At 32.5% G+C, this 20,128-nt stretch overlaps 1 protein-coding gene and 1 long non-coding RNA gene across 2 annotated transcripts in view; one reads left to right on the forward strand and one right to left on the reverse strand.

Annotated features, from left to right (window-relative positions):
• The first annotated feature begins 1,637 nt into the window (after positions 1-1,637).
• On the forward strand, positions 1,638-8,215 carry LOC135953293 (uncharacterized). Its single transcript, XR_010576205.1, has 3 exons — positions 1,638-1,929; positions 2,041-2,309; positions 8,061-8,215. It is a non-coding gene; the product is annotated as an uncharacterized LOC135953293 (long non-coding RNA).
• Positions 8,216-19,358: 11,143 nt separating this feature from the next.
• The window catches only part of LOC135953242 (bromodomain-containing protein DDB_G0280777), a 53,570-nt gene continuing 52,800 nt past the window's right edge, over positions 19,359-20,128 (reverse strand). Inside the window, exon 8 of the mRNA XM_065503032.1 lies at positions 19,359-20,084. Coding sequence (XP_065359104.1) covers positions 20,035-20,084 — 50 coding nt within the window. The 3' untranslated portion in view covers positions 19,359-20,034. The remainder of the gene's footprint in view (positions 20,085-20,128) is intronic.

The following is a 20,128-nucleotide window of genomic DNA, read 5'->3' on the forward strand; positions in this document are numbered from 1 at the left end:
ATAAGTTAATTATTATCACAAATAATTAATCTGATTTATTATTGTTGCTGTTTGTAGTATTAAATATGTTTTGTGAACAACTAATTAATTGAATTGTAGAGTATTTTTTTTTTGTATATTCGATTAATTGATTTTCTAGAATCGAACTGATTTAAAATTTTTATGTTTCAAAAAAAAATAAGTTAGTAATTTAATTAGGTGTATAATATATGTCTGTTCAATAACAAAATAAACTATGTTAAGTTGTATCAAAACAATACTAAATATATAGATTTTTGTTATTGAACAGATCTAATATTATAAAATTTAAATATTGTAATTATATAAAAATATATATGTTTCAATAAGTTATATAAACTATGTGTAAGAAAAATAATAATAATATAATTTAATAGTAATTAATTAAGATAATTAATAATCCTGTATAGCAGGAATTAGGATAAGTTTTTTTTTTTTGCTTATGAAAATTAACAATTCTGAATTTGATTATATAATTATTCTAGTTGGAGGTATTTCATTCGCGAAGAAAGACGTTACGAATTAGGAAATATATGATCTACAATGTTTTCTTCGGGATTATAGTTTATATAATATAATATGTATAATTAAATAATTTAAGTTTTAAATATGTACTACCACATATACACAAGTACACATAACATACACCATGATTAGATGATAGAATATTATTCGAATTAGTTTTTTTTTTTCTATTCCGAAGGTGACCTTTTGTGTGTATAATGACCTTCGAAGGTCAGATGGGTCATAAAATGTCACAATCTTGTTTGCCTATTTCTACAATTTCACGGCTTACCCTGGAAATTCCACTTTTTTCTACAGTTGTCCCACAATTTCCATGCCACAGTTTAAATTGGATTCTAGTGGTTTGGGACTACCCTGTTCCTATTTTGGTTTATGTCCGGACTTTTATGATAGTGGTTTTATTACTTTCACACTCCTTTGATGGTTTTTACGATACTCGGTGGCCCTCTATCGTGTATTTCAAAAGAAATTAGTTTTCGGGATTATGGCCTGACTAGATTATTAGAGCCTCACTTTTGCGGCAATAGATGGCGTGTATTTATGTTTCCTTTTATTTATTATTTATTTCCGTATACATATAATTTATTTAATCTCTCTTGATTTATTCTTACTATTTTCCCACTGAATTTCATTTAATATTTTATGTAAGTTAATATTGTCACGATCACGACTGTCACTACTTTATCTTACGGAGTTTTATTGATGTTTGATCGATTATGTACCCATACAACACCGTTCAAACAATCATTCGATCTTCGGCAACATAGCTACCAATATATGATCGTTAAAAATCAATATATTTGTTGTTATTGATTGGTATGTCAAGATCAAAGAAAGGTCATAGTTGTCTGTCGTCATTTGAATCCCTTCACTGTATGGTTATTGTGAATTTTACATTAAAACATCAGGACATAACTGCCCTCTATACGTCATGATCCTAACAACCTGTGAGGTTTACTTTCGTACTAAAATAGTGTCAAGTGTAAATAAACAAAAAAAAAGAAGAACAATAAAAAGGAACCAAAACAAAAACAATTAAATAAACTGCATTTCTTAATAAATAAACTGCGTTTCTTAACGTTTTGTATCAGAAATTGTGAGAAACGTAAAAATAAGTAAAGTAAAATAAATATAACTAATAAATTTGTGATGAAAGTGTCCAAGGCGGTGTACTCTCCATTAATGAATGGATGGAGTAAGGAGAAACCGTCCTTATTTTAGTTTCGTGACAATGAACAGCAAGCGAACTCGGTCGGTGCTGCCAAAAGGTACTGTTCCTACTGTTTCTGAAAACGAGGTGACCGTCACAAAGCCAGTATTTATTGCAGAACCTGTGTAGAAATAAAAACTGGGAACCGCGAAGCCGGGCACCTGGCTAATACCTCGGTAAGTTTGGCATTACTGAATACATTTGTTCCATTCAGGGTATGTTTGCATATATAAATTTTTGTTAATGCTTATATCCCGCTATTAATTGTATTCCATCTATTCATTCAGGTTCTGTTCGTTGATCTGGTCTTGGGAGTTGTCAAATCTACACGTTTCCCTATCAGTATTACGATTGTATCAAATATCTTTCTTCTATTCTTGTTTCGTTTTTCTTTTTTTTTTTTTTTAGTTTTATTACTAAAATAACAAAAATTCTTTTATTTTTCAGGTAAATCTTCAATTGTGGAAGTCTTGTAGACAATTAGAAAGGTTACGCGCTGTCACCTTGGTCTTTTAATGTGTTCCGGATTTATCCAAGGAAGCAGATACAAGATCTAGTGAGTAAAGTTTACCTTTTCCCTTTCCTTTCAGGCATCTACTATTATTCACTTATAGTTTTTTTTCTTTTTTCTTTTTTACTGACTTTGATTAGTTCTTAGAATAGTTCCATTTTAGGTTTATGAAAAAGTCAGGTGGTTTAGATTTTGATCAAATAGTTATTATATGAGTTAATTTAAAAGAGTAAAGACTTTGACTTTCAGAATTCGAGCCTGATTTGCATATTTTATCAAGTCTTATATTATCTCTAAGAATATGTTATCAACCAATTTATCTAAATTTAAAAAGAATAGTTTTATGGATTTTCATGTTACTTATTAGCCATATAAACTTGATATTAACCAATAATTCAGTTTTTTTTTTAGATATCTTAGTCTTATATCCAAACATTTTTTTTTTTATTATTTTTGTTTTCTATTGCTTAAGGTGTTGTGCATGCATTATACCGATTAACTGACCATTCAAATTTTCAACCTCGTATTGATTAGATCCTACTTTCCTTCTGATCCTGCACTTTAACCAGGGCTTACACAGTTTTGCATTTATACCTTTCGCAAAATTGCTTTGTATAAAGTTCTTTCTATAAACTTCTTGTCCCTCTCTATAAGTTATGATCTTGCTCCTCTTGTTGTAATATCTTGCGTTCCTCTCATACGCTTTATGAACATTGTCACTGATTTTGTTGTGTAGACTCTGCATCATGTCAGCTTTAGGAAGTATTGTTATTTCACCATCTTCTAACGCATTCAATTTTCTCAGGATTTCATAAGCATCCGCATGCGTAACCATGTTGTAGCCAGTGAGAGCAAAGTACGGAGTTACTCCAGTTGACGCGTGTATAGTAGATCGTAGTGATTGTTCTACTTTACTGATATTCTCATCCCATTTCGACTGATCATTTTGGAGGAAACTTCTTATACCGCTTATTATCATCTGGTTAACTCTCTCGCTCGCGTTTGCCTGTGGAGCATATATGGGAGTTCTTATATGTTTTATGCCGAAGGTATTTAGCAGGTCTTTGAAAGCTCCAGAAACAAATTGTTTTCCATTATCAGAATGGATTTGTTCAGGCACGCCAAACTTATGAAAAATTTCGTCCACTAAGAATTTGTTGACTGCTTTAGTGGTAGCCTTAGACATTGCCTTAAGAAGTACAAATTTGGTTTTATGATCCAACACTATAAATATAAATGTGTTTCCAGATCTACTTCTTGGGTATGGTCCAAGGAAATCGATATACAATTTCTGAAAAGGTCTGTGTGTTATTACTTCTTTCCCCATTGTAGGTCGCAAAATTTGCTTTGGGTGCTTAATTTCCTTACACAAATCGCAGGATCTTACAAAATTCCGTGTATCTTTAACCATTGTCGGCCAATAGAAAAGTTCGCGTAACTTATATAAAGTTTTAGCTACGCCACCATGTACCGTATTATCTTCATGACATTTAGCTAGGACCTTAGATATCGCAGGATTTGGTAACCATACTTTCCAAGATGTTTCACTTCCGCTTTCCCTATCAAACTTAATTTTCTTATATACCTTGTTTTCCTTAACTTGTATGTCTGGTAACTGTTCGCCATTGTCATTTACTGTCTGAATTAGCGTTAAATAAGTTGAGTCTTTGAAATCTTCTGAATCTAAATCAATCAATCTGTCTTCGTTGCATGTTATTTCTTCAATATCTAATCTAGATAACATATCAGGTACTATATTCTTGCTTCCTTTTCTGTGCTCAATATCAAATCTAAAGCCTTGTAGCTTCAAGCTCCATCGAGCTAATCTTCCATTCAGGTCCTTTTGCTTCATCAACCACTTGAGGCTTGAATGGTCCGTTATCACGGTGAAGTCCATTAGCTCTATATACTGCCTAAACTTTTCTATCGCCAACACAACAGCTAAGCACTCTTTTTCCGTTGTTGAGTAATTTTTCTGGGCAGTATTCAACTTTTTAGAAAAGTATTCGACAGGATGTTCACCTCCATCCTCGTCTTTTTGAAAAAGCACAGCACCTACTCCAACATTCGATGCATCGCATTGCACGTAGAAATGCTTATCAAAATCTGGGCTGGTGAGAATGGGGCTGGAAACTAAACGCTTTTTTAACTCTTCGAAAGATTTCAGGGCATCTGGCGTTAGTATGAATTTAGTCGTTTTCCTCAAAGTATCTGTTAGCGGAGCTGTTAATGTTGAAAACTCGCTTAAGAATCTTCGATACCACCCTACAGTCCCTAAGAATCGACGTACCTCCTTGGCGTTTTTAGGTGGGTTCATGTTAACTATTGCCTCTACTGTACTTTTGTCCGGTTTTAGCTTTCCTCCTCCGACAATGTATCCAAGATATTTAAGTTCTTTATAGCAGAACTTGGATTTTTCCATATTGATGGTTAGTCCTGCCGCCGTTAGTTTCTGGCCTACAATTTTTAACATCTCCACATGTTCTACGAAGTTAGATGAAACTATTAGGAGGTCGTCCAAGTACACGAATATCCTGTCCTTCAGCTCTGATGGGATGACCTTGTCCATCAAGCGACAGAGTCGTTGGGCCGCGTTACAGAGGCCGAAGGGCATTACTTTGAATTGGTAATGAGGCCTCCCCTGGACAGTAAATGCAGTCTTAGCTCGGCTAGATTCCTCTAGCGGGATCTGCCAAAAGGCATCCTTCAGATCGATGGCAGATATAAAGTACGTGTCTCCAAGTCTCGCGAGCAAACCATCGATATTTGGGAGAGGATAAGCGTCCTTCTTTGTGACTTTATTTAGCTCCCGTGCGTCTAGGCATAAGCGATTCTTGTTAGGCTTTATCACCAGCGTTGTCCTGCTATTCCATTCGGCTTCCTTGGCTATTTCGATTACATCCAGTTCCAGCATCCTGTCGAGCTCCGCATAAGTCAGTTTTTGTACCGCTGGACTCACTGGATAGTACCTCATCTTCTTGGGCTGAGCATCTCCGGTGTCTATAATATGTTTTTCCAGATTTGTCCTACCTAATCCATATTTCGTATAGCATCGGAAATACGTTTTTACGTTATCTAATATCCTTAGTTCTTGTTCGGATAATATGTGTATATTGTTATTGTTAGTTGTATCTGTCCCTATTTCTTCGACTACGAGACTTGCAGGGTTTATGTTGATTCCTATACTTTGCCAAAAATCATATCCGAGTATTAGCTCCTGTTTTAAGTTCGGAATCAAGTATAGTACAACATCCTTATTTTTAGATCCAAACTTCAAGTTAACCAGTATCTTGCCTATTATTTGATGACCTGAACCATCTGCTGTTTTTATGTTGGATTTGTAATCAATTATCTGACAATTCATTTTCCTAACATTTTGCATACAATTGTGTCCTAGGCAACTTATTGAAGCTCCACTATCCATCAGTCCTTTAAGGTGTAATCCATTAACCAGTACATCCATGTAAGGTCTGTTGTCGAAATCTGATTCTATCGAGGTTGTTGCTATTTCTTTTCTCTCGGCTTTTCTCTTCTTGTATCTCTCTCGTGTTTTTATGATTCTCTCGTTCGGCTTAAATTCAACGTCATTAAAGATCCTCTCACGTACTTTGTTATAATGTTCGAGTCGTTCTTCATATGTTCGAAAAGGTTTCGTTACGGTCTTCGGTTTTTGGTAGTCTTCGTTCATGTTTGTTGTTATCGTTACGACTGGTCTTGATTCGAACATGTCAACCCAGTCCTTGCCATGCTCGTCTATTTGTTTCCCGAACACTTCGGGCATTTAGGTGTAATCACATTTGCGAACCCACATTTGTAACAAAATAGGTTTCGCTGTTCGGAACTACACTCTACGAAAGTATGGCCTGGAGCTTTGCAGTTCCAACAAACGAGTTGTCTGGCAGGTGGTTTATCTAATTTAAACGCTTCTATATTAAAATCGACATCGCCTTGCGTTTCAGTACTATCGATTTCGTTTACTCTCCGAACGGCATATTGTCTGTGGCTATTTCTTTTTACCAAATTCCGTTCAGCACGTCGGCATTCATCTAAAAGTTGGTCGAAACTTCGGATGTATATTGGATATATTAATTGGTATATTCCATCCTTTAGGTTATCTTTTACGATCCTGACCAATTCTTCCTCTCTCACTTCACGGCTAAGTTGATTCTTTAGAGCTATTACTTCACCAATGAATGTTTCTGATGGCTCTGAGGGATGTTGTCTACGCTCCATTATGCATCGCTGGATCTCGGAATCACTGTCAAATCGACGAAACTTCCTTATCAAATTATATTTTAATTGTGGCCATTCGCAATAAGGGTTTTCGCGGCGAAATGTCCAAAACCACTCATAAGCATTCCCGGACAATAGGTGATGGAAACCTTTCATTAGCGTTGTCATCGGACAGTTGTAATCGACTTGTAGCGATTCAACCCTAAACACGAAATCTTCGACTGTAAATGATTTTCTGCTACCGTCAAATTTGATGCCCCATTTCTCCAGTTCTAACGGCGCGTGTACTCTAGAATTGGGGTTTGGGTTAGGAGTTGGTTGGTGTATTTGCTGTTGTTGTTGGTTTTCTGTTTCCATTGGTCTTTGTTGAGAGAAGTTTACGTAGTTGTGCTGAGGTGCCTGGGTATTATTAAAGATGTCAAATGAATTGTTTCTTTCGGCTCTCATCACTTCTTGGACAATTCTAGGTACTAATTGTTGCAGTGTTTCGGATACCTGTTTTAACACTTCAGCTTGAGATGCTCCTACTGATGCACTTACATAATCTCTAAGAGTTAAGCCATCGTTGTTTACAACAGTGTCGTTTTCCATGTGTTGGTTTAACCTTACATTCTGGTTTGAACGATTTTCAATGTACTCCTGTCGTATTCCCAGGGCTGCTGTACTACTATATTGGGGTGAAACTATGGTGTTGTCGGTTTCGGGAGACGAAGTTGTTTGTTGTGTTGTAACATGTTGTGGATATGGTTGCTGAGTATTAACCGGTAGTTGTGGGAATGTCAGAGATAATAATGATGGTATTACATTTGTTGTAGTTGCCGTAGCAGTAGTGGTTGTTGTTGTCGTTACTGTTCTGTTTGGTGTAGGGTCGCTTTGTTTAGATTTGCCCTTAGATCTTAGTGCTCTTTCCTGTTCCATGATTGTTTATATAAAAACTAGTATAACGAAAACAAGATTTCTATTTTCCTAATAAAACAAAACTATATTGTTGACTATAGTGGTGAGGATCGGTACAAAAAATACTAATTTAACTATCCTATAAGGGAATATAAACCTATTTATAGTTTTTGTTTAATTAATATATGTCAGTTTAACGAAAAAAAAATCTAATCTAAATCTTCTCCTGAGAGAAAACACTAATCAAAACAAAAGATTCAAGACACAAGCGTGAATCAAAAAAAATAAGTTTAAAAAAAATAATTATACAAAAGAAAATTGAAATGATCTAATAGTTAAAGAAGATAGATAATTAAGAAAAAAAAACGTAATTATATGAACAATATATAAAAAAAGGATTTTCTTATTAACCAATGTATGGTTTTGATATTAGTTCAGTCGAGTGTACTAGGATTAGTAGTTAACTTAATACAAAGAAACAATACTTTTACTTTACTCAATCTACAATTCTACAATATAATACATACAAAGTTTTATTTTGTTAATTATTATTTTAAGTTTTGGTTCTGTTATTTTAGTAATTTGATTTTTTTTTTTTTTTTAGTTTTAAGCAAAGTGAATTTGCTGTTAGTTAATTTATATATTAACTTTTTTTTTTTCTTTCAGATATTGGCTGGTGTGAATCATCGAGTTTGGCTGGTAGTTTACTATTGATTGGTGATCCTGATGATGTTTTTATTTCAAATTTTTAACATTTTACATTATTTTTCTACAAATTGTGAAATCAAGAAAATGTTTTGTATTTGTAAAAACATCTATAAATCTTGAAATAATTTTCATTACGAAAATTAAATAAAATTATTACCCACGTTATAGTGAAGAAAATTGTTGTTTTCCTTCGGAAATGGATTCTCTTTCTTATCTACTACTGTCAAAAATGCGGACGAAATGTATTCACTGGACAATACTATTATGGATTATAGAAATCTCATCGCAACGAGTCTGTTAAAGTCGCTAATAAGCTCGAGACTTTATAGTCGTTTGGCTTATGACTTACTTTATTTTCAGAACTGTTTTGATTCGAGTTCCTATAATCGAGTAAACAAAATTTGAACTAATCAGTTTTTTCTCGCCGTGTGTTCGTTAGAGTCGCGAATAAACTTAAGACGTTTTAGTCATAACGGTTTATGACATACTTTAACGACACTCTTTGATTCCAAAATGATTCGTTCTTCAATACTGTTATGATTACAAAACAAACGCCGCAACGCAGGCATGGTATGTTGTTTTTTTAAACTCCTTCCGGGACATGCGTTTGTTGTATAAACATTACCGTATTGAAATTTGTATGGCATTTTGAAAAATGCCCCACGTTGGGCGCCATAAATGTGACAAACCTATGACTGGGAGTGGAACTGGCACGCTGGTGGTTGCACGGCGTTAGCTCGTCGGATTGGGGTCGGTTCTTTTCCACTCAGTTTGTCGACATTTAAATTTTTCGTGCCATTTGTAATTTTCCATATTTCCTAACACTTAACAACAGACATATTAAACACAATGTTATGGTATACCTTTAAGCTTGACGGACGGACGTTTTGACAGTTGCGTGTGGGTTTGTTAGGTGGTCAATATATTCAGGAATCACTGAAGGTATTGTTTGAGTTACCTTCACGGGTTGCCCTCCCCTGATATGGCATTGTTTCAGCCATCCATGGCTCCTATGCACCCGTATTTAGAATCGTAGGAACCCCTAAGTAAAACTCACCATTTACCACGACTCACACCATTACCTTTCTCCTCTTAGCCTTGCATTCTCACGAATAATAATAACATGTAACAGATTTCAGATCTTAAACTTAATTATAAACATAATTTTATTGATTAAAATTATCTTTATATGGTAGTTTCATGTATAATTATCGTTACAAAATCAATAACAAATCTTAAATAATTAAATAATCACAAAAATTAACAATTAACATATAATATATAACATACAAATAATTACAAAAATAACAAAATAAAGATATAACAAAAATCTAACAATTTAACAATATTTGAATGTGTTTAAGTATAAGCAAAAGATATAGAAATATAAAACTATATAAAATAAGTTTGTTTTACAATTTATAAATTTGTATTTTTAATGTTTTTGTTCACTATGGCATTTTATAGTTCCTAACATATTTGATTGATTTCACTATTAATTTATTTGTTTATGTATCTATTTATTAATTTATGTATTTATTTATTGATTTATGTATTTATTTATTGTTTTAGTTATATTGATATTTAGTTATTGAGTTAGTTAGTTATTTAAATATTTTTTTATTTGGTTATTTACCTAATTATTTGGTTATTTTGTTATTTTGTCACTTAGACATTTAGTTATTTATTTAGACTAGTTTTTTTTTAATTATTTAACCAAGATTTTTATCTTAAATAAACGTTTATTTAAATATTATTTTGGTTGATATTTGTTATAATATGTATTATTGTTTATATATTATTATTTATTGGAGATCAAAAAAAAATAAGTTAATTATTATCACAAATAATTAATCTGATTTATTATTGTTGCTGTTTGTAGTATTAAATATGTTTTGTGAACAACTAATTAATTGAATTGTAGAGTATTTTTTTTTTGTATATTCGATTAATTGATTTTCTAGAATCGAACTGATTTAAAATTTTTATGTTTCAAAAAAAAATAAGTTAGTAATTTAATTAGGTGTATAATATATGTCTGTTCAATAACAAAATAAACTATGTTAAGTTGTATCAAAACAATACTAAATATATAGATTTTTGTTATTGAACAGATCTAATATTATAAAATTTAAATATTGTAATTATATAAAAATATATATGTTTCAATAAGTTATATAAACTATGTGTAAGAAAAATAATAATAATATAATTTAATAGTAATTAATTAAGATAATTAATAATCCTGTATAGCAGGAATTAGGATAAGTTTTTTTTTTTTGCTTATGAAAATTAACAATTCTGAATTTGATTATATAATTATTCTAGTTGGAGGTATTTCATTCGCGAAGAAAGACGTTACGAATTAGGAAATATATGATCTACAATGTTTTCTTCGGGATTATAGTTTATATAATATAATATGTATAATTAAATAATTTAAGTTTTAAATATGTACTACCACATATACACAAGTACACATAACATACACCATGATTAGATGATAGAATATTATTCGAATTAGTTTTTTTTTTTCTATTCCGAAGGTGACCTTTTGTGTGTATAATGACCTTCGAAGGTCAGATGGGTCATAAAATGTCACAATCTTGTTTGCCTATTTCTACAATTTCACGGCTTACCCTGGAAATTCCACTTTTTTCTACAGTTGTCCCACAATTTCCATGCCACAGTTTAAATTGGATTCTAGTGGTTTGGGACTACCCTGTTCCTATTTTGGTTTATGTCCGGACTTTTATGATAGTGGTTTTATTACTTTCACACTCCTTTGATGGTTTTTACGATACTCGGTGGCCCTCTATCGTGTATTTCAAAAGAAATTAGTTTTCGGGATTATGGCCTGACTAGATTATTAGAGCCTCACTTTTGCGGCAATAGATGGCGTGTATTTATGTTTCCTTTTATTTATTATTTATTTCCGTATACATATAATTTATTTAATCTCTCTTGATTTATTCTTACTATTTTCCCACTGAATTTCATTTAATATTTTATGTAAGTTAATATTGTCACGATCACGACTGTCACTACTTTATCTTACGGAGTTTTATTGATGTTTGATCGATTATGTACCCATACAACACCGTTCAAACAATCATTCGATCTTCGGCAACATAGCTACCAATATATGATCGTTAAAAATCAATATATTTGTTGTTATTGATTGGTATGTCAAGATCAAAGAAAGGTCATAGTTGTCTGTCGTCATTTGAATCCCTTCACTGTATGGTTATTGTGAATTTTACATTAAAACATCAGGACATAACTGCCCTCTCTACGTCATGATCCTAACAACCTGTGAGGTTTACTTTCGTACTAAAATAGTGTCAAGTGTAAATAAACAAAAAAAAGAAGAACAATAAAAAGGAACCAAAACAAAAACAATTAAATAAACTGCATTTCTTAATAAATAAACTGCGTTTCTTAACGTTTTGTATCAGAAATTGTGAGAAACGTAAAAATAAGTAAAGTAAAATAAATATAACTAATAAATTTGTGATGAAAGTGTCCAAGGCGGTGTACTCTCCATTAATGAATGGATGGAGTAAGGAGAAACCGTCCTTATTTTAGTTTCGTGACAATGAACAGCAAGCGAACTCGGTCGGTGCTGCCAAAAGGTACTGTTCCTACTGTTTCTGAAAACGAGGTGACCGTCACAAAAGGGAGCTTCCAACAGGATAAAGACTAAGCACACCTCCAAAATTTGTAAGACTTGGATACAGAGCAATAAAATTCAAGTTATTCATTGGACTCCTCAATCTCCCAATATCAATCCTATTGAGAACTTGATTGATATTGTTAATATGAAAATAAAACGTGAAAATTGCCGAAATAAGGATCGGAAATTTTCGCGATTTATTCCAAGCCGTTAAAATAGCCTGGGAAGGAATATTGCAAGACAAGATAAAAAACTTAATATCTTCTATGCCTAAGGGACGTGCTTGTGTCATCCAATGCAAAGGATTTGCAACAAAATAGTAATTAAAATTAGTGTTATATTATATCCATCATCCATTTTCAATATTTTAAATTTATAATGAAAATATAGCGAAATGTTATATATTTTTGGGCCGATTTTGATGAAACTTAAGAAAAATATAACACAAAGCCTAGTATTTACAAAAACAGTAGAAAAATAAAAATTAACCCTTAATAGCACTTGGGGTTAAAATGACACCAAACTTCTAAAACCATTAAAAAATAGTCAATTTCAATAGAGCTGAGGGCAAAATATTGTATTTATACCTGATTTTTGCTTTAATAACGTAATTAATATTTTATTGAGGATTTTTGAGTAATAAAATTGATTTAAACCTTAGTTAGCACCATTCATATTGAATGTGTTTTTCGTGATTTTAAAAGTTGTGTGTCTTTTTAACCCCAAGTGCTATTATGGGTTAATTTTAATTTTTCTGCTGTTTATGTAAATACTAGGCTTTGTGTTATATTTTCTTAAGTTTCATCAAAATCGGCCCAAAAATATATAACATTTCGCTATCTTTTCATGAGAAATTTAAAATATTGAAAAATTTGAACTTCACGATTTTAGTAAAACTTTCAAACTATATTTTAAATTACCTGGACTATATTATTCTGAATAGTTTTTACTTAAAAATCATAGCAGTAAGAAAATTCGGCTCATTCGCCAAAATATGGCCAAAATATGGCCAAAATATTAGTTTTTCTCGGAAATCTCAAAATATAAATCGCTGGTACGGAAAAACTATAGGAGGTATTGTCATATTTTTTTCATACTATTATGTTGTCAATAACTTCCCATGTGATGATCAAAAAATTCTGAAATTTGTTGAACAAAATTTGAAAAAATTTTAAAATGAAGTTTTGAAACTGCCATTAAAAAAATATTTTTTTGTTTGTTTATACCTGCGAATAGGTTAACGGTATCCTACGAAAAACTCATATAACACATATACAAGTAAATATGGATATATTCTAAGTAAAAATAAGCTTTTATTTTAATATTTCTCAAAATATGTAAATTTTGTTCCTACATTTCATGTTCTAGTGGCCTGATACACGTTAATGGCCTGGCGATTTTTTAATAACATTAAATTTTTTTAACCAATTTTTGTCTTTTTATCTTATTAGAACGACAATTACGTACACATTTCGATTCTTTTCAATTAAATTGCAAAAGTAATTATTTAATGGCAAAATTTTTACAAAAACTGAAAAAAAATTAATTTTTTCCCCTTGTAAATGCACCTCAAAACTAAATCGCCCTTCTAGGTTGCCCTTCTTAGAACAAGCTAAAAATTGTTTTGGTAGTATTTTATGTCATTATGAAAGTTTTCAGGGGGTATCATCTCAACATTTCAAAAAATTTAATTCTAAGGGACACTCTAATGTAGGTGTTATAATTTCTGGTGAGATAGGAGCAAACTGGGTAGCTTCTCCAATACAATGCTACTATTCTTTATTAGAAATTATGGTCAAAGTTTTTAAACTTCATTGAAATTATTTTGTTGCCAGTATCCCTAAAAATTAGGGCGATAGAAACGGTTGACTTGGCCCTTCGCATATAAAGTAAACAGTTATTATTGAATGTGAAGAGGATAGTTAGAGCCTCAAAATTTGGCATGAAATATTTTTAGAGATGGGAAATGGGTAAATACCCAATTGGTAAATACCCGGTAAAATGGGTAAATATCCGTATATTTACCCAAAAGCTGGGTATAAACTATGTTGTAGAAAATTGGTGAACAAACACGTTGTGCAGCAAAACTTCATGAATTTTATAATAAATAGGAATTTAAATGCTTACAGAGCACTTGAAAAATAACAATTTAAGAAAATAACTCTATTATGTATGTATATTTCTTTTATATTTATTTTTGCAACATTACATTATGCACTGGTAATCACTGAATGATCCGTGGTCAGTTAAACTCCGAAAATAATTCAAAGATGACGAGATTCCAATTATGAGCTATAAAACATTATTTTCCGCTATTATCTGCAGTTAATCTGTTTCGTTTTTTGAGTGCTGAATGAGCGTTCAGTGGCACCTGATGTGCATGGGGGAGTCATTATATGAACTGCGATTCCGCTTAATTCTGTGATATTTCTGAGATATTTCTTCTATGCGTCTCCAAACAAAATTTTTAGACCACAAATCCCCTCTAGCTTTACAGTTCGCTAAGTCCACCATTATATTTATGTATATTCAAATTGTTACACACGTGGGGTTGAAAACAATAAATTAAATAAGTAATTTAAAATAATGTTTTAGCTGATTGACAATCAGAAATTGCTAGATGCAGCATTTCAAATCCTTTTTATAAATACCCAAAAAAGGTATTTACTTGGTATTTACCCGGTATTTACCCAATGTGTGGGTAAATACCGGGTAGAATCCCATCTCTAAATATTTTGATACCACTATTCGTAGATGAAATAAAGATTGGTGGGATTAAGAGTGGTGCCACACCCATAACTTAATTATCAACGTATAGTAATAAGAAATGAAGAGTTTTAAAATTTTATAGGAATCATTTTGTTACTAGAGATAAAATAGGCGAGTTTAGAACAACATATCGTCATATAAAATCAAAAAAGCCGTAAGTTACATTTTAAAAATTTTACAGGAGAACCAAAAAAACTTCTTAAAATGAAAAATAAACAAAATTTTTTAAAAATTTGTTTCAGGTTAAGGTTCTTTTTTATTTATAAAACTGATATTTAAAGAAAAATTGCCAATTTTTCTATTATTTATAGAGATATGAAGATTAGTTTTTACTGAAACAGAAAAAGGCGCAAGTCGCATTAAAAATTGGTTATAGGTAATTTTATAATATGAGGCACTTGCGTTTGTTTGGGGAATCAATTTTGATGCTTGCATATCCAAGCACTATAATTACCACAACCCAAACTTGGCATTTTCGACATCGTTTTCCTTTTCTTCTTTCATGTGCCTAACAAATTTCTACTTATGACTGTAATATTGATCCTGGGTTGTTTTTTGTTTGCTTCGTATGACACACAAGTATCACACATATCATTATGTTTGAAAATAAAGTTTATTGGTGTATTGTCTTCGGTAATGGTATTCAAGTTTTTTCACTTCTCGTATTTTTTATAATTTATCGAAGTTTTTATTTTTGTCAGTATTATATCAGATTGTGTGTTATTCTAAGGCCCTAATTTTGTAAATCACGTCACCAAAGTGATGTTTATGTGCAAAGCAAAAACAACATTTCACACATTTTAAAAATTTGTTTTTGTTTTGTGTACACAATTTTCAAATTATGAAAGGCAAATCAACGCTTGAATTTTTGTGCGTTTGTTTGGTTCACAATTTGTACATAAAACAAAAACAAATTTTTGAAATGTGTGAATTTTTGTTTTTGCTTTGCACATAAATATCACTTGGTGACGTGATTTACAAAATTAGGGCCTAAATTTTTCTTCATCTACCCAATTTCTTACCATTTTTTCAATTATTCCAACAGTTGCCATGAACATTTTCTGGCAAACTTGGATACGTATTAGCTTTGAAATAATAACGTTTAGATATCAACCGCCGTGAAAATATTTTACGATTTCAATATGTTTTTTCAAATACTTCCACTTGACTTGAAAATTTCTTGGCGAATATTTTCAGCAAAGAGGGAGCAATGGCGCAATGATCACATTTCACAATATTTAGACTGACATCTTAACCCCATTTTTCGAGAATTTTTTCAGACACAATTCCTTTTTGGAATTGTGTCATTTAAATGTTTTTTATTATCTTTTTTTTTTATTCACTAACTTTTTTAAATTTGATTCATTTTATAAGATATTTTATTAGAAATACAACAAAAAAATAACTAACCGTTTTTAAAACATAAATAAAAAAAAACCTCATTAATTTTTTCTGGAAAGGCGTAAGTTACTTTTTTGGTTTACGATTTTTTTGTGTGGTCCATCCCCGCAAAACGATGACGCTGGCTGGTACCAAGGCCATGTGAAATTGCTAGCGTGTTCAAATACGGGAGAGGAAAAGCCGAATATACTACGGTTTCGATAGTATAAGGCTGCGCGTCTATCGTCAAGATCGACCCCGAAACTTCTGAGATTAAATCAGAAGCTCCGCAGGAGATGGACGCGAAAACCGAAGTTGATGACGAAATGGAGACACAATCAAACTCCGGTGTGGTTGGGGATCTATTCCGTGGTCTGGGTGAAGTGGAGGATGAGGATGCTCTACCGGACTCTGATCCAGAAGACGTAACCGTCATCTACGATCCCGATCATGGTGAAGGTGATCCAGGTGAACATTCATCACTCTAAAGCAGCATCTGCTGCATTACTCCTCCTCATTATTGATAATGGGTTAGTGCAAGCCATTCCTACATGATCAGTAACTGGAAGGTTTCAGATGATTGTTCCTTATCGGATCATCGTTATTTAGTTTTCTCGATCAAAAGGAAACCGAATAGGGATGTACCGTTTTTGAATAGAAGGAGGACAAGGTGGGATGAGCGTCGTCGTATTCTATCTGAACTCCTACCCCAACCACCCATGATAAATAATATTGAGGACATTGTGAGGGCCGTGGATATACTTACGAATTCCATGAATTAAGCTACTAAGCACACTTGTGCATCCTCTGTACAAAGAGGCAAGCGGCGACCACCATGGTGGTCACCGGAAATAGCGGACTCTAGAACGAGATGTCGCAGACTCTTCAATGATGCAAAAAGATCCGTATACTGGTCGACTTATAAGTTATCATTGAATAAATTAAAAAATCTATCAGAAACGCAAAACCAAGGCAAAAGACTTCAGGTCGATTAATCTATCATCCTTTTTGCTTAAACCCTGGAAAGCATTATTGACACTCATATTAGACAGTTGATCAGGGATTATTATCTACCTCTCAACATGCCTATACTGGCTAGTAGGGTATATCGAAAAATCTATCAAATTCCGCAATTACACACTCGTGGCCTTTCTGGATATAGAAGGAGCCTTCAACAATATGAAATCTGCAACCATAATATCAGCCCTATATTCACTAGGACTTGATCAATCCGTAGTTAGGTTCATTAGGTACCTTCTGAATTACAGAATCATTCGTTCTAATATTGGAACGACTACGATCTCTAGATCTGCCAAAAGAGGAACTCCCAGGGGGGTGTCCTATCTCCACTTCTGTGGAACTTGGCCTTAAATTGTCTGCTCATGAAATTAGATTCCCAAAACTACAAGACTGTTGCCTACACGGATGATGTAGCAGTGGCAGATTCAGGGATTCATCTGGGCACGATATCACAAAAACTGGAGACGGCACTCGAAATCGCATACTCTTCGAAAGGGTATTAAGAAGAATCGCAATCCTGATAATAAGGGCATTGCGAACAACCGCGACAAAGTCGCTTTTCACTTTACTTAACTGGATTCCAGTAGATCTAATGTCAAGGAAACTGGCATTGAACACGGCCTTTAGGCCGTGGAATTTTAGATCCTATGGACATGCTTGTATAATAGGAAGTATACAAAATATTCCTGATCATATTGATTACTGCACCCCCAAACCCTTCTTCCTGAGGAACTTCAGTTTCTCAATCCCATCCAGTATGGAGCCTGCTGATGGTCTCTCCGTTGATGAAATGAGGCTATCAATCTATACGGATGGGTCCAAAAAGGGGGATAGAGTGGGTGGCGGTATATACATTCCTGAATTCGGAATAAGAATATCATTTAGACTCTCAAATGGATGCAGCATCCTTCAGGCCGAGGTATCGGCCATTAGAAGAGCGGCAAACTGGTTCAGATATTACAGTGTATCTGATATCCGTATATATACTGACAGTAAATCCGCAATTAAATCCCTGGTAGGTGTTTATACAACATCGAATATGGTCCAGGAATGCCAGACATCCTTAAATGAGATGGCGAGACATTTGACACTTGTACTCACATGGGTACGTGGACACAGGGAAACTGAAGAGCCTTGATGTTGGACGACGAAATTGATTTCTTCTGTGGAATTACGTTGTCAACCTGCAAGGAAATGATACATGATGCATATTACGAACTTGCCCAAGCAAGGTGGGGTAATGAATCCACCTGTGACACCACGAGTATGATATGGCCTGTGTTGGACTGTAAACGCACGTCGTATCTACTTCGGTTACAAAGAATACGACTCAGCAACATTGTGGCGATGGTCACCGGGCATTGTACTTTCGGTTCTCATGCCGCAAGACTTGGGCTACCTTATAACGACTTCTGTAGAAGTTGTCGGAATGAGGACGAAACCATCCTACACTTCTTCTGTAACTGCCCGGCACTGGGTAATCTACGTGCCAGGCTTTTAGGTGAGCGATCCTTTAGTACCCTCTCCGGGTTATATGTAAAGGAACTAAGGTGCATAGACGCCTTTATCAGGGAAAGCAGATGGTTGATAAGACCGGACATGCATGGTCTGCGTTATTCGAATTCTTAACCTCTCTCCTCCTTCTCCTCTCATTTTATCTACACTCTACTCCTACAAATTTCACTGTAACTCAATCTATAGATTTCCCTTTTCTTTCTCTTTTTAGGTATCACAAAGGGAACGATTATTGGACCCAAGTGAGATGTACGAGACTATGGTTTTGGACGGCAGCCTGAATACCATACTATGAATTAAGCTGTATGAAATCTTTGAAAAATTCAAATATTTGCAACAAAATATGTACATGTGATCTGAATAAGATTAAAACTATGATTTGTGTATGCTGTTCTCATTTTTTCAGGATTTTGTTTTTAGCGAATTATGTAGTACGTTAACACAAAAAATATAATTGTTGGTATTAAATAGCTTAAGCTTTCAGAATAAGATCTGTAGCATGGCGATTTTACTATCGTTTTTATTAGAAATTATGATAGCGAAAACTGTATCATAATTTCCTGGAAAAAATATATTATAAGGAACGGTACAATTTAGTCCGCAAAAACTATCGTTTATAACACGCAAACGATATCATATATGATAGTTTATATCATCTAGATGATATCGTTTCGATATCGTTTGATTTATTGGGAATGTTAGTTTATAATTTGTAATTATAAGTTAATAGATCAATAAATAAATAGTTTCGATTACGATTCAAATGTTTGTGCCCGAAACAAATCACTTTGATATTTCTTGTGAACAAGAAATAGATTTTTCAATAAGATTTGCTGACATGCAGAATATTCAGTTTTCAGAAAAATCTCACTAATTGAAGTAAAACAATAGGCAAATATTTTGCTAAATTTTATTAATATATCTGAAATTTCAAATATTTTCTTCCTTGTTTTATTAAAATATAATTATGTATATGTATGTATTTTCTTAAATTATATGAAATAAACAATATAAATCATTTATAATAAACTATTTATGTAAAATAATAATAATAATAAAAATATTTTCCTATGTTGTACTATACATAATTTAAATACAAAATAAGTCATAGAGAAAAGGAAAAAATTACTAGTAAATAGATTGTGTTTTTAAAATGAACTAAAACTACATCCATTTAAATTATTTCAAAGTTGCACATTTAATATTGTTGATGATATTTTTAATGGAAATAAAAACAAACTGAATCAGAATCAGAAACATAATAAATTCTATTCTATTGAAGATTAAACAGAATGTGATATTTTATTGCATGATTTCTAAGTTATACTTAATGAGAGTCAAAATAAATTGATGTAATTGTTTAGATAAATTACATAGAAATGACACTTAAATTAATTTAAGATTATATTAAAAATAATTATTAGGTATTTTTTTTGTTTGCATTAAGAAGACATACATTTTGTTTAAGGATGGCAGAATAATTGTTTCATACAATGTACAAAAAGTAACTAACCATTTAAATACAAAAATGTAAATAGTATTATGATTATTAATTTTATACATACAACTCTTCTAACTTTCCCAGACTTCATCACGTTGCTTGGCAGCTAAAAGTTTACGTTCTAAAATAATAATGTACAAAATAATTAAGGTATGATCATAAATA

This window comes from Calliphora vicina, chromosome 3 (assembly GCF_958450345.1).
Source record: "Calliphora vicina chromosome 3, idCalVici1.1, whole genome shotgun sequence".
In the NCBI taxonomy this organism is placed as follows: Eukaryota; Metazoa; Arthropoda; class Insecta; order Diptera; family Calliphoridae; genus Calliphora; species Calliphora vicina.